General features: G+C 64.6%; 1 protein-coding gene across 4 annotated transcripts in view; it reads left to right on the top strand.

Moving 5' to 3' along the window:
• Nucleotides 1-4,421: 4,421 nt before the first annotated feature.
• The window catches only part of CACNA1H (calcium voltage-gated channel subunit alpha1 H), a 67,304-nt gene continuing 49,358 nt past the window's right edge, over nt 4,422-22,367 (top strand). For all 4 annotated transcript variants that reach the window (XM_033236312.1, XM_033236311.1, XM_033236310.1 and 1 more), the window contains exons 1-2: nt 4,422-4,755; nt 5,005-5,321. In XM_033236312.1, coding sequence (XP_033092203.1) covers nt 5,023-5,321 — 299 coding nt within the window. In that variant the 5' untranslated portion in view covers nt 4,422-4,755; nt 5,005-5,022. The remainder of the gene's footprint in view (nt 4,756-5,004; nt 5,322-22,367) is intronic.

The following is a 22,367-nucleotide window of genomic DNA, read 5'->3' as shown; positions in this document are numbered from 1 at the left end:
AGGCGCCTGCCACCACGCCCGGCTAATGTTTTGTATTTTTAGTAGAGACGGGGTTTCACCGTGTTAGTCAGGATGGTCTCGATCTCCTAACCTTGTGATCCGCCTGCCTCGGCCTCCCAAAGTGCTGGGATCAGGAACTCTTAAAATCATTGCTGCTGAGACAAAACTGTCCTGAGCTCAGGAAAGGGCTCGGGGCGCCCACCAGCCGGCAGCCACCAGGCTCCCCGTCACACAGTGTGGGGTCATGTCTCCTGCCCAACCCGGTCTCGAGGGTTGTGGATCCCAAAATTCCCTGGGATGCTAGTGCAGTCCCTTCAGCCACCCAGTCAGTGGGCATTTATTAGCACCTACTGGATGCTGGGCAGGAGCAAAGGACGCTCACCTGCTCCCCACTCCAGGGTCACGTGTCTCTGACTCCATGGTAGGACGAAGACGAGAGCCCGCCATGCTTCAGGGCGGCCTATCGGGCTCCGTTCTGCCCTAGAGTCTGCGACTCAATGGGGCTCGACCGAGGCTACTCCCAGGGAAGCAGCATTAAGGCTAGGCAGGGCCCGGGCCTGTGTCAGTGAGATGCCCTGTTGCCTGCTCTGGAGGCTGATCCCTGCAGGGGCCAGTCTAGGCAGGGACGCCCCTCTTGTCTGCATCTTCCCGGGGCCTGGTTTCCTGGCTGCATGGGCAGCCTCCTTGGTGGCAGTGGCGTGGGTCCCCAACTCACAGGCTACAGGTAGCAGCAGAACCCAGAGCTGGCTGGGAGAAGGGGTCTCACTGGACACCAGGCAGGGACCGCCACAGCTGGCTCTCCAGGCTTTGCCAGGACAGGACTCTGTCCACCAGCCCTTGGTCTAGTTTCTAGCAGACCAGCCATGGGCCCCACTGCTGCAGGGAGCCAAGGACCAGTCGGGGCATGCCTGTCCCATCAGTGCCATGCCAGGCCCCACTGCCGATGTCCTCCTTCCCCTGGGCAGCATGGGCGATGCTGAGATCTGGGGGAGACCCCAAGGAGCCCACCCCACCTTCTTGGGTTCCACCTCATGGTGGAAAGAAAAAAGGAAACAGCAAAAAGCGGAATAAAATTTTCCAGAGACCTGGAGGATTAGAAAGAACACATCTGAACGTGCTGTAGTTGAATTAAACAATCTCAATGCCAGTTTCCAACTGTCCTGGGCTTCTCTCTGACGCTCAGCGAAGGGCGCAGGTCACGGCATCACTGCTCTCAGGATGGTTTCCCGTCTTGTCTCACCGGACTGCCTGCCTTTTATGTCCTTTTTTGGTGGAGTCCCTCACATCATGTTGAGGTGGACCCTGCTCCGGCTGCGTGAACGCAGCCTCAGCTGCCTCATCTTCTGGCTGATGGATGTTCAATGCAGGGAGTGTCTACGTCCCAGGCGTCCGGGCGCCTGTTCCGCCAGACGTGGACCGCACAAGTCAGTGGGCAGCAGCCCAGGGGACACAGAGCCCCCAAGGACAAGGTGGGCACGCTATCCGACGGGCTGGAGTGAGCGGCAGGCGGTGGGAGGAGGCCTCCCTCCCAGACCTTGAGCTGGAAAATGCCCATCCAGGTGCTGGAGCGGCTCCAACTGGTCTGCAAATTGTCCGTGGGATGCCTGGCGACCACACGCTGTCTCAGATTACAGACGCTTTCTTTGAGAAATAACGTCTGTTGGCCGGGCGCGGTGGCTCACGTCTGTAATCCCCGCACTTTTGCAGTCTGAGGCGGGCGGATCACAAGGTCAGGAGTTTAAGACCAGCCTAGCCAACATGGCGTCTCTACTAAAAATATGAAAATTAGCTGGACATGGTAATTACATGCCTGTAATCCCAGCTACTCGGGAGGCTGAGGCAGGAGAATCGCTTGAACCGAGACCAGGAAGCGAAGGTTGCAGTGAGCCGAGATCACGCCACTGCACTCCAGCCTGGGCTACAGAGGGAGACTATGTCTCGAATAAAAAAAAATGTTTTAGAAGTCCGTGGTCCTTTTCTCTCTGCCGATATCTGGAGGACAAAGAGTGGACAGGAGGACAGAAAGTGGCCGGGAGGGCAACAGCTGCTATGTTTAGAATTCCAAGATGTTTCCCAGTTGCCCTCTGGGTCTTCCTGCTCCCCGGCTCCCTCCAGCCTGCCACAGAGCCTTTGCACAGGCTGCCATTGCTGCTGGAAAGAGCTCCTGCTTCTCTTTTGGCTGCCGGCTTGTCCTCACGGAGGCCCTGCCCTCGCCTATCTGGGCGCCCCCTGGCACTTAGCTTGGAAACCATTTCCTCCTCTCCATAGGATGGAAGCTGCAGGGCACGAGAACGGGGTCTGTCTGGTCACAGTCAAGGCATCTCCATTCTCCAACCGGACCCCTGCACACTGTCCACCCTCAACTGCCATTTGTCCAGCAAATCAACAACAGCCCCTAGCTAGAATCTGGAGCTTCAGTCTGTAGCTTTGCCTTGGCTTCAATTAATTTATTTACTTATTTATTATTTTTTTGAGATAGAGTCCTACTCTGTCACCCAGGCTGGAGTGCAGTGGTGTGATCTCGGCTCACTGCAATCTCTGCCCCACAGGTTCAAGTGATTCTCCTGCCTCAGCCTCCAGAGTAGCTGGGACTACAGACATATGTCACCACGCCTGGCTAATTTTTGTATTTTAGTAGAGACAGGGTTTCACCATGTTGGCCAGGCTGGTTTCGAACTCTGGACCTCAAGTGATCCAAACACCTTGGCCTCCCAAAGTGCTGGGATTACAGGCGTGAGCCACCACACCCGGCCCGCCCTAATTTTTAATGAGCGGGGTGTTGAGAAAAAGATTAGAGGTTCCCAGTGCCTTCTGGACAGGACTCCAATTTAGCGTTTGTGTCTCCCCACCTGCTCCAGCCTCTCTCCACGGATGTGTTCAAAGCACTGGGCTCTCCTAGGTCCTGCTCCTCTGTGGCTGGGACCTTAACTGCTCTTTGAAGGCCTAATTCACCAGCTGTGGCGCTCCATCGCTGAGTAGTTGCATGAAAATAGACTAAATGTTTTCTTTTTCTTGAAAAGTAAGAGTATTCAGGAGGAGGTGCTGCTGAGGAGGACCTGTACCCCAGCCGGGCCTCACACTCTTGCCTTCCAGTTCCTCAGCCCACCCCAGGTGCTGTGTCCTTCTGGGCCCCAGCTGGGCAGGGCCTGTTCTCCTTCCTGCACGGTGTGGCCCACCCAGGGGAGGTCCTGCTTCTCTGCTGCTCACCCGTAGGTGGAAAGCCACAGCCGCCCCACAGCCTCTCCGGATCTGGGGTCTCAGGGTGGGCCCTGCAGCAGGGCCTCTTTGTCTGGAAGGAGAAGAGGTCTCTTCTCCTTCTACCAGGAGCCCCTTATAGGCGGGCGTGCTGAGGTGCAGACCTGGGAGCTCAAGTTCCCTGGTGCACAAAGCAGCGGTCCCAGAAGCAAAACCACCCTTCCAGCCTGGAGGGGTGCCCTGGGAGGAGTTGGGAGCCTGGGCACCTGCCCCCACCTGCTGGCACCTCGAGGTGTGGTGAGCCCTCCCTGGGACATGGGCCTGGCCATCCCCAATGTCTGAAGGGGCCACCTCTTCACGACCAAATCACTTGCTCTGAGGGTCCAGGGGAAGGCCCCTCCGCTGGCCTGGCTGAAGGAGCAGCTGCTGGGAGGGAGAGGGGGCCTGCACTTCTCCTCGGGGGGTCCCTCGGTGAGTCTCGGTGAGGCAGCGGGGTTGAGGGGTGCAGGAGCACCAGGCCGCCGTCCCCAGGGTCCCCCAGATCCCCACACGGGAGGGGGCTGGAGACGGGGACAAGTTCGCGGAAACTGCCCGTGCGTGTGGGGAAGAGATGCGCATGCAGGAGCACCCAGAATCCCACCCACGGACTCCAAGCCGCAAAGCACAACCCCGCCCGCCCCCGCGCCCCATCACACACGCGCGCGCGGGCACACCCGGGACACACACGCGGCGGGGAAGGGGCACGCAGCCTCTCCCCTTCCACGCCCGCTCGGTCCCCGCCCCTCCGCCGACCCGGGCCCGTGTCGCAGTGGGGGTGGGGGCGGCGGCGGCGCGCGCGCGGCGGCGCGCAGGGGGAGGGGAGAGGCAGCGGGGGGAGGGGCGCGGCATCCGCGGCTTGGCCGCCCCCGCAGTTAGGGGGGCGGGGAAGGACTTAGGTGCTCCCCTCCCACCCCGCTGGAGCCTCCCGCGAGCGCCCCCTGGTGCACCCCACGCCCGGCATTGGCGGGGTAGCACGGTGAACGAGGAGCCCAGTGCGGGGGCGTGGAGGGGGCGCGGGCGGGGTCCAACTTCCCCGACCGAGGGGCGGGGTGGGGCAACGGGCGGAGACGGGGATGGGTGCTCGGGCGCGCGCATCTCGGGCCGGGGGCGGATCCTCCCCGGCACCCCCGCCCGCCCCCGCCCCTTCGCGCCGGCCCCGCCCCTTCCCGCCCCGCCCCGTCCCCCGCCGCTCAGCCCGAAGTTTCCTGCGCGGCGCGCGGACGGGCTCGAGGCTGGCTCGAGGCTCGCTCTCTGCCTCACCGGCCCCCGGCCCGCGCCCCGCGCCCCCAGCCCCGGCCTCACCCGTCCGCCCAGCGGCCTCCACGCCGCGCCGGGGCCGCCGCCGTCGCCTCCGCCGGGCAAGCCGGAGCCGGAGTCAAGCCGCAGCCGGGAGCCGGGCGGGCTGGGGGCGCGGGCCGGGGGCGGAGGCGCTCGGGGCCGGGGCCGGGCGCCGAGCGGGGTCCGCGGTGACCGCGCCGCCCGGGCGATGCCCGCGGGGACGCCGCCGGACAGCGGAGCGAGGTGAGACGCGGCGAGGACGTGCGCCTGGGACCCTCGTCAACTTGCGCGGAGCCGGCCGGGGAGCCCCTCGGGGTGGGGGTGGGGCCGCCGGAGGGAGGGAGGGGGCGGGCGGGGGCGGGGGGCGCGTTTGTCTCTAATAAGAAAAGACAAAGACATCCCGGCGGCAGCGGCTGTTCCCGCAGCTCCGCGCCGCGGGAGGCAGGGCGGGGGCGTCGCCACCGGCCTCGGGTCACCCCCTGTCCTCTGTAGGTGCTGCCGGCCGCCACCATGACCGAGGGCGCACGGGCCGCCGATGAGGTCCGGGTGCCCCTGGGCGCGCCGCCCCCTGGTCCTGCGGCGGCTGTGGGGGCGTCCCCGGAGAGCCCCGGGGCGCCGGGAGGCGAGACGGAGCAGGGTTCCGAGCCCGGCGTGTCGCCCCCCGAGAGCCCGGCGGCCGAGCGCGGCGCGGAACTGGGCGCCGACGAGGAGCAGCGCGTCCCGTACCCGGCCCTGGCGGCCACGGTCTTTTTCTGCCTCGGGCAGACCACGCGGCCGCGCAGCTGGTGTCTCCGGCTGGTCTGCAACCCATATCCTTCCCGGCCGGCGGGGGGCGGGGGGAGGGCGGGGGTCCGGGGCGCGGGACTCCCTCGGCGTGCGCCCCCGCGCGCCCCGTTGGTGGGACCTGGCGTGGGCCGGGCGCGTGGGGGTGCAGGGCAGGGGCGCGAGGTCGGCGTTCTTCCTTCCGTGAGTGGCGGGCTTGGGGGTCCACGGGGCGCCTCCGGACTCCCTTCCCCAGAGCCGGCTCCGGACGGAGAAGGTGGAAGCGAAGCGGCGAGGCCACCGCGGGCTTGGCGGGGAGAGGAGTCGGGGAGGGAGTAACTCTTTGCGCCCCCAAGAGTGTTGGCCAGGACGGGGATTTCCCTCTGGCTGTCTGAACGTCCTGCCCTAGGCAGGCCCCTCGCGGGGGAGGGGGAGGCCAGAGGAGCTGGAGTCAGGGGTGCAAAGTTTTCAGCTGGCGCCTGGTGGTTCCGAGTGCGTGGGGAGACCCGTGGGGTCTGTGAGCGCTGCCAGGGCCTTTTCCGTGGAGAGAGGCGGTGACGTTGGTTGTGAACTCGCTTTTTCTGGCTGAACTCGGTGGCGGGGCTGATTTAAGTCATGCGCAGCTTAAGGGTGGGGGGCAGGGAGGCAGCTGGCACTGCCTGGAGGAGTCCCCTCTCCCCAGCCCCTTCCCCCAGCCCCTTCCCTGGCTGGAGAGGAAGGGGCAGCTCCTTCTGCTCTTGGCGAGAGCGGCACAGACTTACAGCGAAGGTTCCAGAACAGAGTTGGGTCAGGGCCAGTGGCATTTCTGGGATGTACACGGAGGTCCAGGGGGCCCTCCAGCAGGTGACCTTAGGGGCGGGTCTCCGCACACCCTGAGAAGGGCCTTGCTTGGTGCCTGTGTCAGGGCTGGGTCTCCCCACAGGCCCTCTGAGGTGGCGGTTGGGGTGGCCAGGCTGTGGCTGCTGCTCCGGGCCTGGGGATAGGTGGTGGGCGGCCTAGGGCAGGGTTAACACCGTGCCCGCAGACGTCCCGTATCCGAGGTGAGGAGACAGGCTGGCAGCAGGAGCGGCCTGTGTACACTTCCCTACTTTGTGTGTTTAACTGTACAAATATTAAACATAAAAGAGGAATCAGTACGAAAAAAGTCATAAAGCCCGTGTTTCTCCTTTCCCAAATCTAAACATGGAGTGAGTCAGACTCATCTCTGCTTGTAGAGGAAAGGGAGGCCACCGTGGTCCCGGGGGCAGCCGGCCCCGGCCAGAGGGCTGCCTCGGAGCCCCACACCCACTGCCATGGTGGCCTTGGCCTGCGTCGCCGGAGGTTGGTGTCTTCAGGTAGGTGGGTGTCCCTGGGAGCCGAGCGTCAGGCCTGGCCTTGAAGGGCACTTGTAGGTTTGTCTCCTCTAGAACCAAGGCGGGAGGTGGCCATGCCCCTTTGTTCTGGTGGAAGGTGTCCGGGTGTGGGGTCAGTCCGGCGGTGCCCGCAGGCTGTGGGGAAGGGGCTAGAAGGCACTGCATGCGTTAGGACGGGAGGCTGGCGCCGAGCCAAGGCCTGCGTTCCTTGTTTCCAAACGTGTGCAGACCAGAGAGGGGAAAGAACCAAGCAGGGCCTGGACTCTCCTCACAGCCCCGAGCCTGGCTGCCCGTTCCCAAGCAGGGCCTGATTCTCTCCTCACAGCCCCGGGCCTGACTACCCAGTCCCCAAGCAGGGCCTGGACTCTCCTCACAGCCCGGGGCCTGGCTGCCTGTTCCCAAGCAGGGCCTGGACTCTCTTCACAGCCCGGGCCTAGCTATCCTGTCCTCTCTCGGCCGAGAGAGTTTTAGAGCCTGGCCCTGGTGTTCTGGGCTGGCTGTGTCCCTCAGGGCTTCCAAGGAGGTTGTTTGCGTTGCTGTGTGCAGGGAAGGTGTTGACTGGGTGGCCTCACCCAGGTGGGATGAGCCCTCCAGGGGGAGATGAGGGCTGGGAGCTGGCAGCATCACGTGACCCAGGCCCTGTTCCCTGGGCGTCCTGAGGTGCTGTCCTCGTGGGCTTCATGACCTGACAGGAGGATGCTCTGGTAGCCCGAGAAGGACTTGGGCGCTGTCCTGGTTTCAGGGGCTGAATGGTGCTTTCAGTCTGGGAAGAGTAGAGTGTGCCCCATCCCTGCTGTTCCCAGGGCTCCCTGGGCCGGGAGAGGACGGGCGGTCGGTCTCCTGTCCTTCAATAGCATCCCTGGCTTGGAGCACTGGGCCTGCCTGCAGCATGGTAGGACTCCCACCCTCCTCGCCGCCAGCACTTCCCAGCCCCAAACCCAGTGATGTGGGGTGTCCCCAGTGCCCTCCGATCCAGGAGACGTGGGAAGCGGAGCTGAGACCCCAGGCTGGGTTCGTTCTTGGCCCCGTGGAAATGCCCGTGGTCAGGTGGAGTGGGCTTGTGGGGGCCCCTGCTGCATGGCAGTGGGTTGACCCCCAGCAGATGCCTGGCCTGGAGTGAGGATGTGTGTCTTGGCCTCAGGGAGAACCTAAAATAAGCTGGCAGGCCTGGACAGGTGGGAGATTGGCTGAGCCGGGGAAGCCCGTGTGGGCCACGGCTGAGGCTTTCCAGAGCTCTTCAGATTCCTGGGAGTTGGGAGGGGGTGGCTTTGCAGGAGGTGGAGGGGCGGTGGGTGGCTGGTGTGGCCGGGGCGTGTCCTGTAGCAAAAAGGTGCTTCCTGGGCCTCAGCCTCCCCTCCGCAGGACCCCACACCCCTCCCGAAGAGGGTGAACTTGAGAGGGAGGGATAATCGGATTTGCTCCAGGAGCCCACACTCAGTAACGCGACTCCGTGCTCCCGAGGGGTTGGCAGAGTCCCAGCTGCTGTCCGCCGGGCCCAGCCTGAGCCAGGGTTCAGTCAGCACAGGAACCTGGGGGAGGGCCCGCATTTATCCCTGAAGCTTTCCGGGGCCCCCAGGTAGACACCCAGCACCAGGGAACACGTGTGTGCCGGCTCTGTCTCCAGGATGACTCCATCCCAGGCAGAGGAGCCTCTGAGGACGGCCCTGATCCGTATTGATTGGTTTCTTAAAAATATAATTGTCTTAGAACTTTTGGGGCGAGTGCTGTGTCTCCTCCACAGGTTTATTTATAGAGGAAGGTGGGTGGGATCTGTGTGTTGTCGCCCGGCTGGGCTGTGTGCTGCCCGGGCTCCCAGGGTTCCTGACTCTGCGTTCGCCTGCGACACAGCTGCCACCGTCCCGGCACACGGGCGGGGCGGGGTGGGGCCCCCGGGAATGCTTGGAGGCCAGGAGGGGGGACCCTGCCTCAGTCCCTGCGAGAGCGAGGGAGGCGGGCTGTGGGTGTGTAGGCACCAGAAGGTGACCAAGGGGTGCTTGGGGGCTTGGGGATGGCAAGACCCTCTGGGAGGCGTCGCCTAGGGTCCAGGCTCCAAACACCCCGTGTCACGGAGCTCTGAGATGGGGAAGGATATATCAAGGTCATCAGGATGTTGAAGGGCAGAGCTGGGTGAACCCATCTTGGCTCTGAGGGCCACGTGCCTGGCACAGTTCTGCCCGGGTGGGGACGAGCTGCAGGAGCCTGAGACAGCCCTTCGTGGCATCTCTGAACACTCGGCGCTTGGGCTGTCCCGCTGCTCCACGGGCATCCCCCGGGAGTGCGAGAGGGCACCCGTCTGGAAAGGGCCAGTCACGCCTGCACCTGCCTCCCTGGGCTCCACGTGCCCCGAGGCCCTGCGTGGGCAGGACGGAGCTGGTCGTCCCCTACTGACCTTGCATCGTGGTACCCTCTTGAACACTGTGTCTCAGCAGCGTCTGGATATCTGAACTGGTCTCAGAGGGGCTGCCTCAGTGGTCAGAAGTCACAGGCCTAGGAGGCCGCAGAACCGTCCCGTGACCCCTGGGCCTGAGCTCCGAGCTGGGGTCTCTCGGGAGGGTGGGGCGGCAGAGGCTCCGTCACAGACCAGAAGTCCCTCCTGCCTGGGTGGACCAGGGCGTGAACTCGGTGGTTGTGCCCCACCCATGGCCTGGCTTCTCTTGGCCGTGCTGGGGCGCAGTGTCTCCCGGGACCCTGGGCTGCCCGTCCCTTGGCCCTGGCGTCCTTGCCCGCATTCTGACAGGAAGGAGAGTTGCAGGAATGGGTCTGTTAGTCTCTGAAGCATCAGTGTTCCAGGGATAGGGGTGGGTTCCCACCGAGCCCTACGGCCTGCCCACGACGCGGCTGGATGTGTCCCTGGCTCCTGGGCTAGTGTAGGGTGGGAGAGGCTGCCTCCCCACCCCCACGGCCGATCCTGTAAGGAAGCAGACACAGATGGGGCTGAGACGGGAGCGTTGCAGGGCTCAGGGGGAGGGGCCTTCCCACCCACCGAGAGCTGGGGGAGCCGTGGGGGCAGCTCATCCTTCCCGGAGTGGTGAGAAGAGGCCCCTGGGGATGACGGCAGGGTAGGGGTCTGCCGAGTGCCTGTTGGGGTCGTTCCCTTCCCTTCATGGAAGCGTCGGGGCCACACACCCCTTGGGACGTCATCTTGTTCCTGCCAGGAAGTGGGTGTGACACCAGCAGGCTGAGCTCACCCTCTGGGTCGGGGCTACCCCCCTGGACTCAGGACTCAGGCCCCACTGGGGAGGAGTGAGGAGATGAGCCCAGAGCAGGCCGGGCCCTGGCAGGGACCGTGGGCCTCCCAGACCTGCTTCTGCACCCGGGGCTGGTGGGTATGTGACCTTGGTGCTCCTGGGAACAAGTTTGCCGGGAGCTCTGGTTCCTGAACCACTCCTGGCCCTGCCGCACCTCCCGTCCCTAAGACTGCCACTCAGCCCGCACCCCCGGGACCAGGCAGGGGTCTCGGCTTTCACTGTCCTTCTGGCACCCGGACTCTTCATCACTGGGATCGCCCTTGGCGTTGACTGATCTCAGGGCTCCTGTTTGCCCGCCTGGGGCACTTCAGAGTGGAGGTAGTCCCTGAGCGCGGCCTTCAGCCCCTGGCGGGGGGACTTGGGGAGGGGTGTAGAGTGGGGACGGCCTCTGAACGCCTTGGCAAACGTCTCATGGTCAGGTCCCCACAGAGTGCACGGGTGTCTGTATCCTGGGGTAGAGCGAGGCTGGCCTGAACCCTGTGAGCAAGGCAGGCAGGCGCCCCTCGGACGGTGGGATGGGCCAGACAGGGACAGACTCCGTGAGCCCAGGGGGCCCAGGAGCCTGTGTGGGAGGAGGTGTTCGGACTGAGACCTGGATGGGGCGTGCCGAGGGAAGAGTATCCAGGCAGGGGGACAATGCAGGCCCTGTGGTGGGGGGTGTCTGTATAGCAGATGGGGGGGGGCAAGGGCCACGGCGGGCCGTGGGGAGGAGATCTGGGCGCGTGGTGGTGGCACACCAGCGTGATGACCTGGGCCCTGAGCCTGCCCCCGGGAGCTTGTGGGCTGTGAGGAGGCAGAGTGAGGGTGGGGACCAGCAGGTGGGCTGGCCTGGGGGCCCAGGGCTCAGCTCTGCCTCTAGCTGGTGTCGCAACTGCTCCTTAGGGAGGGCAGGCCTGGGGCCAGGCTTAGCGGGAAGTCAAGGCGAGGGACAAGGCTGGAAGGGCAGGTGAGGGCCGCGCAGGGACAGAGGCTGGGAGTGGGGAGCGCTGGTGTCCCACACCCTCAGACCTAGAGGGCATGGCTGCTGCCAGCCCCTAAAGGAGGCTCTCGGGCTTGTGGGCATCCCACTCCGAGCACCCGAACTTCATTCTGGCTGGGGCCGGCTGCGGGCGCCCTCCCTGGCCCGGTGGAGCGCTCAGGGGTGGTTGTGCGTGCTCCCCTCACCTCCCCCGAGGGCTGAGAGCCGAGGGCGATGCGGCCCCACCAGGCCCGGCTCCCGGAGCTGCAGAAGAGACGTCCCGTTCCAGGGTCAGGACCGGAGGAATGCGGGGGAGGGACCGGCCTGTCAAACACTCCGGGGATGGATCCACAGCAGCTCTGCTGGCTGAGTCCAGGCCGCGGTCACACTGTCAAGGTCAGGCGAGGAACGCGTTACCTTTGTTTATGCAGATGTCGGCCAGGCCGTCCGTCCAGCCGCCTACGCTGAGCCCGCTGTGGGAAGGGCGGGGACCGTCCCTGCCCGCCCTCGCGAGTGGGCATTCCCCACCCTGGCACGGAAGAGGAGTCTTTCCTCTCCTCAGTGGTTCATGTTGGCGTAACTTGGAACAACTCTACGTCGCGCAGGCCCGGGTTGAATTTCCAGGCTGGAGATTAAAGCCCGGCCGCTCACCCTGGGCAGAAACAAGGGGTGAAATCCGCCGGTCGCGCCCTGAGTGGTGATGTACAGCCCCGCCTCGGTCAGAGATGGTGGGGGCGGGGCTCGGGGAAGGAGCTCTGCTGGCTCTCAGCCCCTGCCCAGCTCAGGAGAGCTGGCAGCAGGTCCGGGCACCGTCCCCAGAACGCTGTGCCCGCCGAGGATGACAGATGGGGACCGAGTAGCAGCTTGCCGTGGTGCAGGGGGTGTGCCGCCACGTGGCCGCTGGTGTCCCTGGTCTCCACACACTCCTTGTGGGGCGGAGGTGGGCCCAGGCTGACGGGAGAAGCGGGCTGTTGGTGGGGCGTGAGCGCCCCAGGGTTTGATGAGCCGGAGGGTTGATGAATGTGCTCAATGAGGCTTCCTTTGTCCTCTGGCTGACGCCTGGGTGCTTGCCGGGAGCGGAGCTGTGGGCAGAGAGAGCCTTGGGTGGGTGTGGCCGCCGCCTGCGTTCGGAGGCCCAGTGCAGCATCGACCTGGGAGGCCAGAGCGCCCCATCCTCAGGTTCGTGGCCGGCGAGGACCAAGGCATTAGCCCAGTGCGGCCCCCACCCAGCCTCGGTGCAGCCCTGGGCTCTTTGCTCCAGTTGAGAGCAGGGCTGGCAGGGAGAGGACCTGGAGGCCCCCACGCTGCCTCAGGGTGAAGAGGTCCCTCTGACCCCCAAGGGGTGTAGACCTGACGCAGGTGCACCCCCAGCCCCGCTTTGATGTCTGCGGACCTGCCTCCCGCAGAAAAGGCCTTGGGCGAGACCTCAGCCTCGGCTGGCCCCGCTGGACTCGTCTGACCCTGGGCTGCTGGTGCTGTGGGTGCTTCTGCCGTTGGCGACCGATGGATGGACCGTTAGGTGACACAGGATGTTGGCATTAATGAATGCCGTCACTGAGCCAGTGGCAGAGGTGGGGGCAAGGCCAGGGATCTGGGTACAGAATGGTCTTGGATAGCAGAGAAAGTGCCCGGAGTGGGGTGGGCACAGACCACATCCAAGACCCTGGGCCTTTGCAGGGGTGTGCTCAGCCGGGGTGGAGGCCTCCTGGTCACTGTCTGTCCCATCTCTCCCACCTGGGTTCTGCCTGCCCCTGAGGGTAGGCTCCAGGTGGGGTCGGGGCCAGGGGGAGGGCTTGGAGCCCCGCTCAGGGAGCCCGCGCCTCTGTTGACCCCCAGGCTGCCCTGTGTTCTCGTCCCTTGTCCCCTCCCCAGCTGTCTGCACCAGGTGGCCGTCGCTAGGCCCCTCACTGGCCTGAGGACTGAGGTGGGGACATCCTGAGTCCTTTTGGACAAGGTGGTCTTTAGTAGCCCTGGACGTTAAAGACTCAGACTCAGTTGGGTGGAGCCTCTTGGGATTCTGGGGTCTCCCTGGCCACAGGAGGGGAGTTAGCAACCCCTGCTAGCCTGGGCAGTGCCTCCACATGTGCCGCAGTTTCCCTGTCATACCACCTTGGTCTGCTATCTCGGTCACTGATGGAGTGAGGCTCCCAGCAGGCCGGTGGGAGAAGGGGCCAGATGCGGTCCTGGGGGAGAGGCTGTCGGCCCCGTCCAGTCAGTGAGTGGCCAGTGTGGTGGCAGATGGGGGACAGACCCCCGGCCAGGCCCCATGCCAGCCCTGTCCCCATCTCTGAGCAGCCCCTGGGCCTCCTGGGTCCCCTCGCTGCAGCCTGCCTGTGGGGTGGGCCTGTGGGGCAGGCCTGGTCAGATGCATTAATGGTGGCTCGGGGCAGATCTTTCTACAAGGCAGCAGAGCCATTGCGGTGGGCCGGGCTGTGTCCCGTGAAGTCCGCAGTGGGCTGGCAGAGGTGGGCACCGAGGCCCCTGCTCTGGACCCTGTCGGGCTCCTGTCACCTCCTGGCCGTTGGTTTTCTCTTACGTGAAATGGGCCTGCTGCCTGCATGGCCTCTGGGTGTGTGGCAGGGACTCCTTATCCGCACTCAGTCCCCAGCGTGGCGCGGGACACGGGATCCTGTGGGCCCCATGATCCCTCACCCTGGGCCTCTGGCCTCTAGAGCCCCAAAAGGCCGTTGCTGTCTGAGGTCGCTACCTGTGGCACTCTGTTACAGCTGCCCGCAGCCGGGATGCCCCCATCCGCCCTCACAGCTGCGAGCAGGGGTGCCGGTGTCCAGGGAGGCTCCCAGCACCTGCTTGGCCCCTTCCCTGCTTCACCTGCGGCCCCCCCGGAGGGAGAAAAATGGCCCGTGAGCAGGACGTGCTTGACGCTGTAACAGGAGTCAGCCCCTTTCAGGATAAATCGCAATTGGTCGCCCAGTGTGTCAGGTTCCTGCGATGCGGAGCAGCCCCCGGAGAGAGGGTGCTCGGCCATGAAGTGGGTCATTCGGAGCCTCGGTCGGCGTGGGGGCTGGTGTTGAGCTTGTGTGTCTGTGCCCTGGTTAGAAGCTGCCCCGCACGGCGGGCTCCTGTGGACACCTGCAGTAGGGGGGTCTGTCTAGGAGGAGCCGAGCATCTTGGGACCCTGTGAAGGGGTCTGGGGGGCCGCGCTTGGCTCTGGTGAGCGGGGAACAAGATGGATGAGACCCGGGCCACTGACGCCGGGAGGGCCGCGTCCAAGCTCAGGGACTGTCTGCCAGGGCTGTGGCGTGAAGGCCGAGGGGGTATGAGCAGGGGTGGGATGGTCCTAGGTGGCTGGAAAGAGCTGTGGCCAGGTGGGTGAGCAGTGGTCAGTGGCCTATGGCCTCTGGAGCACCTCTTTCACGGCCACTCCCTGGGTGCCTGTCCCGGTGGCCACGCGGAGCTGTCTTTGGCTCCAGCCACAAAGGCTGTGGGGGCACAGTGGCCAGTGCTCCTGCCTCCCTGGACCTTGGGCTCGTCTGATCCTGTGTTAGCTGTGTGTTCCTCACTTGTCACCCAGCCTCTCTGTTCTGGGCAGGTGCAGAAAGGGGTACGTGTGGGCCAGTGTGCCCTGGGGGGCTGACCCTCTGTCTGGGAGGCCACAGCCACCTCCACCAGCTCTGCCATGGACCTTGAGGCTCGAGACTGTGCCCTGGTGGCCGTCTGCAGGGCAGCGTGGGTGGCTTCAGCCCAGTGGGGCCAGGTGAGCATCAGGGATGTTGAGTGGGGTCCAGGTGGAGCAGGGCCTGGGAGGCAGGCACTGGGGCATGGTGTGCAGCTACGAGTCTCCGCACGCGCTTCGTGCTCGTGGAAGGGGGTGCTGGTCTAGCCTGGGATTGTCCAGGGAGCAGCCGGCTTGTGCCCAGCCCCTCTGAAGCTCCAGCCACACACAGCGCAGCCTGCCACAGGGAACCCGCGTCCAGATGCCGAGAGAGTGGCCACGGCCTGCCGGGAAGGTGTGGAGGGGCAAGGGTGTCCCTCAGAGCCACACACACAGCCCCTGCCCCGGCCTTTGCAGGCAGCCGCCAGCCCTGGCTGTGGTCTGATGAGTCAGCCTGCATTAGCGCCTCATTAAAATGGACGGGAACTTGTCCCAGGCTGCTGGGGGAAGCTGGCCGCTGTCTCTGAGGATGGCTCAGGTTACTGCCTTGGCTGGTAGCTGGGACAAAGCTCGCCCAAGCCCACTGGGCCACGGGCTCTCGTGCCAGTGCTGACCTCACGCTTGGGTGGCCTCCTGCAGGTGCTGGGGTGAGAGGCCCGGGGACGCCACCTCCTCTCCCTGAGAAGCCTGGTCATTGCAATGAGAAGTTGGGCTGTGTGGCAGCAACCTCAAGGGCCAGGTCTGAGGACCCTCCTGCCTGCGACTCAGTGGCTCAGCTTCTTGGTGAGTGAGGAGGGGAGAGGCCGTGTCTGGCTCAGCTGCCCCTGCCCCAGCCAAGGAGCAGCCAGTGGGCGCGGCCTGACGTGCCGCTGGGGTGTGAGGCTGCGTGGCCGCTGGCTGGGTATGGAGGCCGGCATGGGCGTGGGGGCACGTCTGCCTCCCATGGAAGCCACACAAGCAAGGGCCCTGGGCCTGAGTCCCTGACAGAAAATCCAGGATGCCCATTCAGTTACGTTGGGTTTCAGGTGAGTGAGAATGTTTCAGGGTGAGGGGCGTCCCTGCAGTGTTGGAGACGGGCAGCAGCGTCCTCAACTGCAGGGGTGCGGTCCAAGGCCCCCAGGGATGCCCGAAGCCTCAGATCCAGTGAGCCATGTCCTGTACGCATTGTTTCTTCTTTACGTTTTTGAGACAAGGTTTCATTCTGTCCCCCAGGCTGAGCGTGGTGGTGCAGTCACACCTCACTGCAGCCTCAGTCTCACGTGTTCAAACGACTCTTATGTCTCAGCTTCCCCGGGTGCTGGGATTATAGGTGTGAGCCGCCATGCCGGGCCTCATACTCTTTTTTTTCAGTCTGATAACGGAGATGGCTGCTAAGTGGCCATCGGGTGGGCAGTGGCCTGCAGCGTGGGTCTGCTGAGCACGGGCGATTCGGACGCCTGGCAGTGCCGAGCGCGGCTACACCAGGCTCATGGCTGTACAGAATGGGGCACAGTTAAAACCTGGGAGTGAGGCCTGTCCGTGAGAGACCCTTTGGATCTCCCTTCTATGAGACCTCGGTCCTCAAGCCCCGCAGAGGGGCTCGTGAGGTCCTATTGGTGGAGCTGGGGTCTGGTGGCGCTGCCCTCACTGACCGGGCTCAGGATATGCTGGTCGGGGTGGAGGGTGGCTCTTCACAGCCCTGGGGTCTGGAGGAGGTGTGGGTGAGCCCGTGGCCCCGTTTGGGTTTTGGGGGGTGGGTCGAGTCACCCCTTTTGCTGGTCCCTGGCTTGGCAGATGTGTTTTTTTCCTTGGATGAAGCAGGCGGGCCCCCTTGGTCCAGCATGGGCTGACCCCTGGGCGGTTTGGCTCTGTGGGGTTCTGGGGCGTGAAGGACACGCGTGCGGGGGGCAGGAACAGTGGCACTGACCTGACCGGGCAAGGAGGAGGCTGATGGGGCAGGAGGAGCAGGGAAAGTGCTGGTGTGTCTGGGGCCCGGAAGTGGGTGGGGATGCGGCAGGCACCGGCGGACGACTGTGGCGCAGTTGCTGGGGAGATGGGGGGAAGAGCAGGGATCGCACGAGGCACAGGCCCCATTGGAGGAACATTCTGGAAGCCAGATGTAGCGTCACAGGAATGGCTCCAGTGGGCCTGGGGGCAAAGGCTGAGAGGCAGCAGACCCTGACCACAGTTGGTGTGTTTGAAAGCCGGGCCTGCTGGTCCTCCTGGGCCACATACTCGTGACGGCACAGAGCTTTTGTTTTCTAACCTTCCGTGGAATTCTGGGTCACTCACATGAGGAGGATGAGGCTGATGGTCTGAGGGAGCCGCTCGGCCACATGGGCTGAGCCCCCGTCCAGTGCCCGCACAGCCGGGCGGAGAGAGAAGCGCCCGGGCTACCCTGGGCTCCGGTGCATCCAGACAAGGGGATTCAGGCAGCACGAGGCAGTCCAGAGCTGAGGCGCCCTTCCTTTGCCCCGCCTGTCCCCCCGAGGCTGTTGCCAGGTGACTGCACGCTGGGGACACCTCTCCTGAGGCTGTGGAGGGGCTGCCTCCCACCCCTGCCCCAGCTGCAGTGCAGGTGGCTCCCCCACCAGCCCGGGATTTCCTTCCTCTCCAGGAGATCCGGGGTTGGGAGCTGGTTCCCCTGCTCCCCTGGAGAGAGGGGTGGGTCCTGTGGCCCCTGCTTGGGTGGTGTCTGGGGCCTGGCCCGGCTGTGTGGGGCAAGAGTGGCGGGCACACCGGCCTGTGCGTCTTGTCATTGTGGTGCCTCTTTCTGGGCTGAGGCCCCTTCTCGGTCCTCCTCGTGCTGCTGGCGCCATAGGGGACACGTTCCTGTTTGTGAGTTGGAACTGGGTGACTCTGAGAGCTGATGCTGAGATTTCTTGTTTGTGTTTTCTCACTCAGACTCGGAGGATGGTGAGGCCTAGGGAAGGGGCAGGCAGGCCTGAGAGGACGGTGGGTGTTGGGGTGAGGGTGCCTTTTGCCCCCAGGGGCAGGCAGAGTGTCCACGAGGGAGTCCTTTGCATCCGGAGTGGGGTCTTCGCTGGCTGCTCCATTCCTCTGTGTGGGGAGTGGAAGACAGGAGCTCCCTGTGGCTCAGACCCTGCTCAGCTCCATGGCTTCAGGGCCAAGTAAAGGTGCCCGGATCCCGACCCCTGCCTTCCTCTCAGCCCTGCCGAGGAGGAGGCCGAGGCTAAAGGGCCCTCCGGCTGGCCCAGCACCCACTCGTTCCTGTTGTATTGAGGTAGTTTATCCACCACCTAACTCGCCGGTAAAGGATCCAAATCGGTCATTCTTCCTGTATCCTTGGGGTGGCACAGCCTCAGCAGCGATGGGTTCCAGAAGGCTTTCCTCGCCCGAGAGGAAACCCTGCAGTGAGCTGTCTCGGCGTCTCCCGCCAGCCTTTTCCGTCTCCAAGGTTGGCCTGTTCTGGACGTTTCCTGTATGTGGAATCCCTCGCGGTGTGGCTCCTGTGACGGCGTCTCGTGAGCTTCGTGCAGGCTGGTCGTCCGTCCTCGCCACAGCGGCAGAGCCCTGACCTTTCTGCAGTTAGATGTGCCCTTGTGTAGACGGGCTGCAGTGTTTATCTCTTCACCACTGGTGGATGTCTGGGCCGTTTCGCTCTTTGCTGCTGCTCATGGCACTGCCGGGACGTCCCTGCTCCAGGTTCTGGGGAAACTCTGGCTTCACGTCTCTTGGATACAAATCTGGGAGCGGAATTGCTGGGTCAGGCGGGAACGGTGTTGAGTCCTCAGAGAAATGGCCGGCTGTTTGCCAAAGCGGTGCCCTCCTGTTGACCCACCTCTCACCCCCAGCTCTGGGGTCCCTGAGCGGTAGTTCTGCAGCCGTGACACCCAGCCCGTGTCCAGGGCTGTGGGCAGTGGGCACGGCCCTTCCTTTCCTCACTGACCCTTTGGGGCATCTCCCATCAAGAAGCGGCAGCCCCTGACCTGCCCAGTGGGGATGAAACGGGGTCTTTGCGGGGGGCCTGTGGCGTTTGGGCCTCCTGTCCACAGCCTGTCCCGGTGGGCAGGGCTCGCCCGCTGCCCCGCGAATGTCAGGAACCTTGGAGTCCTGACGCACGGGGGTGCGGGGGCGATACCGGCACGGAGCGGGCGGGGTGGCGCCCAGGCCGCGGGTGGGAGAATCTGCTGCGTGTGTTTGCACGGCATCCATCCCTCCATCCGTCCTCTGGAGAATTTCAACACCCACACTTGGAATAAAAAAAAAAAAAAAAAAATTATTAATGAGCTTGGTGCAGTTGCCATGGAACCTGTTGCTAATGAATCTCTGGGGTTTCCTGTTACCTTTGCCGAGCCTGGGAAGGCTGGAGCCGCGCTCCTCACCACGGCAGTGCCACTAATGGGGTTGCCGTGGCAACGCCTGTCACTAATCCCCAGCTGCTCCTGGTTGACCGGCCCGGCCTGTGTTACATAAAGCGGTTTGGCCCATGCAAGCCGGCTCCCAGCTAGAGACCCCGAGACCCCTCCCTTGCTCCCTGAAAGGATCCCACCCTGTCCTCCAGGGACACTCTGAGACACGGGAAACGGGACACCTGGAGCCGTGGCGCTGGCGTGTGCCTAGAAAGTGCATCTGCAAAGTTGGGGCGTGGCCTGGCCGTCCGTCCACGGGGCCCTGGCTGCCCATGGCCGCAAGTGCCCAGTAAGCATTCGCCTCCCCAGTGCGTGGAGCATGTGGGGCGTTTGGAGCCAGGCCTGTTGCCTGGGGCTGCCTGGAGGCGGCCGCTTGTCCCGAAGGCCTGGCGTCTGCACCTCTGTCTGCCCTAGGCCTTCAAATTGGGGGACATTTTGTAAGCAGCCGCTGTGCCTGGGCCAGAGATGTTTTCGGAGGGGGTGCCTGTACCCCGAGAAGTGAACCAGAATTCCCCTGGGGCGTGGTGTTGGGAGACCAGGGCGGCCTCTGGTGCCCCCGACCCCTCCAGTTGGGGCGGTTCATGTGGAACCCCCCGGTGACAGTCTCTGCCCAGCTCACCCCGATGAGCCCACCATGTCCCGTCTGTTTGGACGCTGGCCATCCAGCTGGCCATCCAGCTACCTCCCAGGGCCTGGACGTCTGAGGCCTGCAGCTCTTGAAGCAGGAAGGTCTGAAGCTGGTGGAGTCCATGCAGTCCGACCACCCACCCTGGGCCGTGGTTCCAGGATGAGGCCAATGATGTGGGGAGGCTGCTGGGTGGGCGGGGAGGCTGCTGGACTTGTGATTGTGGCTCCTGCGTGGGCTGCTCTGGGGGACCCTCCAGCTGCCCTGCCGGGTGCCCAGGTCACCCCAGAGCTGGGGAGATGCACCCTGCAGGCAGGGAGGGCTCCCTGGAGGTGGTGGCAGGTGGGGTTGAGGTAGGGAGGGCGACGGCCCAGTGTGTCTGGTGGTCCTCAGTGCCCCCGATCCCCTCGTGCATCATGCCGGCTGAGTTGGCCCTGCGTCAGAAGCCTGCTGGGCCCCCACTCATTGCACTCCAGACCCTTCCAGAGTCTCAGGGCACCGTGCCCCACTCTGGGTGCCTTGCCCTAGGGGGACTGTGGTGCCTCCCACCCCAGCCTTGCCCTCCAGGCCTCCCCTGGAGCCTGAGGCCCGAGGAGGGATGGGTGTGTCTGCATCGGGCACTCCCTTCTTCTTAGGCTGCTTCCCACTTTAGGGGCCACAGGGGGTGACCGGCTCTGAAATACCTTGGCCCATGAGCCTCTAGGAGGTGGGCTGGGCACGCCTGCGCCCGTCTGGGGTGAGTCTGCCCACAGTGGAGTCTTGGGGTTTTCTCTGTCAGGGTTCCGAGTGCGTGGGCTCGAGTGCTCCGTAAGCTCGCAGCCTCAGCAGCAGGAGATGGAGGGAGGGAAGGTTCTGGATCATTCCAGATAACAGAACGCTGGGTGTGCATCCCAGAGCGTGCCTGGCAGCGGCCGGTCTTCCTGCAGTGGGGTGGGAGTGGGGTTGAGGCTTGCTGGGGGTCTTACCCCGCATGTGGACATGGACGGGCTTCGTTTGCCACTGTGTTCACTGTGGGCGGCACTGTGGCCGGTGGCCGAGTCTTCCTGCCCCAGACAGCACTTGGTGAAGGGCTGGCATCAGATGATGCCTGGGCTGGCCAGCCTGCCCTCCCACCTTCCAACATGGGCATTGTGGACTAGGCTGGTGGAGTGGGCCCCGAGAGGGTGGCACGGGCATTCGCCTTGGTCCTCGCCAGCATGCCCGTGGCCCCCGCGACTTTCCCCAAGCAGCAGCAGCAGTACTTGGCGGGCACAGCGCACGTCTCAAGTTCCCCATGGGCAGCGGCCCCATGCTCCGGCCTCTCCCGCCGGGAGACACTTCAGAGCTGTGTGGGCCGTGGTTTCGCCTCTGCCCATCAGCCGGCTCCCGGGGTCCTGGTGCTTCCCTCGGAGATCAGGGAGGCCCCAGCCCACTCCTCGGGATCGGCCACAGGCCGGTGGGGGCAGCTGACACACTGTGGCTGTGGGGGCTTCAGGCCGGCCAGGGCTGGTTCCCAGGGGCATGTATCCGTCTGCCTCCCGGGCCTGGTCCCTGGCACCAGGGTGAGCGGGGTCCATCCAGAGCCCAGGACTGGCTCCCCGTGAGGCTGGACATGGGCGTGTGCGGCCACCCAGCACTGCAGTCACGTTGGGAAGCTCAGAGGTTTGGAGCTGGGCGGCTGGGGTGTTTTTCTGAGCATTTGAAATATGGCCTGCCCACGGGTCAGGATCAAGGATGTTTTAATTCCTAATTTAGACTGTTTATGTGCAGGGCTCAAGTCCTGGTGGGAAGAGACAGTGTGGGCTGAACCCCCCTCCCCCCCTCGCCTCTCCAGGGCGGCCTCCCAGCTTACAGCGAGCTCCCAGCCGCTGGGGGGTGCGGGGTCTGCCCGCGGGTGTGCCGGAGGAGGGGCCTGACCTCTGCACCCTGACCCCAGCCCGTCCGGGTGTGTCTCAACTGCAGGGCTACCCAGACCCAGCCCGCCCTGCTCCCACCGCAGAACCTTCTTTGTGAGGGGCAGGGCCCTCCCCACGCCTTCGGGCCTTTCTCTGGGATGGGAGCTGAGGTCGCACCTTGGCCGTGGCCATCAGGCGGCAGGGCTCCTTGGGGCGGAGCCAGCGGGACAGGGCCCGAGGAATCCGGGGCAACGCTGGGCAGACGCAGCTGTCGGCCTGGTTTACCGTAAAAGAAACTCGGAGAGACACGGAGGCGGGGGAGGGGAGGGGAGGGGAGGGGGTGGACGGGAGGGGATGGGTTGTGAACAGCGAAAAACACGCCCCCCACACCGGCCTGCAGCCCCCCACAAGCCCAGGGGCCGTCAGCCTTGGGATTTTCAGGTTTTCCAACTTCAATCAGGGAACACGTCTCTCCCCCTACAGGAGTGATCTGTGGGGCCTGGTCAGCTTCCTGATTTTCATGCCGCCCGAGTTTGCGAGGCCCTCCTCGTGCCTCCACCATCTGGACGGGGTTTCAGGGTGAGGGGTGCTGGACTGTGTCGGGGCTCCCGTGTGCAGCAGGAAGGGGCCAGGAGGCGAGGTCATGGTGGGGCAGCTTCCTGCTGCGCCCTCTCTTTCCTGTGGGCCGTGCAGGCTTTCTTTTTGTTTTGGGTGCTGGCCCTGGTCCCGTGGCTCAGGGTTCAAGGAGCCCACCCCACGCTGTCTCCTTGGCTCAGCGGCTCTCGTATGGAGGGTCGGGGTGCCTGGTGTTTGGGCCTTCTGCTCCCCAGGGGGACAGGTGCAGTCGGGTGCCAGGACAGGGCAGACCATCCCTCTAGTTCTCCCCCTACCCGCTGCACCCACAGCCCCTCCCTCCCTCTCCCTGCATACTCTTCACTCCCTGTCCCACTCCACGGCCAGGCCTTTTTCCCTGCTGAGACCCTCCCCTCCCCTAGCACATTCCCACCCGCACCCCTGGGGTGCTCTCTGGGGAGCCCCGGAAGCCCGTACCCTACCCAGCTGTCTGCTCAT

Source organism: Trachypithecus francoisi, unplaced genomic scaffold, assembly GCF_009764315.1.
Source record: "Trachypithecus francoisi isolate TF-2019V2 unplaced genomic scaffold, Tfra_2.0 Lachesis_group15, whole genome shotgun sequence".
Lineage (NCBI taxonomy): Eukaryota > Metazoa > Chordata > Mammalia > Primates > Cercopithecidae > Trachypithecus > Trachypithecus francoisi.
Note: the sequence above shows the minus strand (reverse complement) of the source record. Positions and strands in the feature narration are given on the sequence as shown.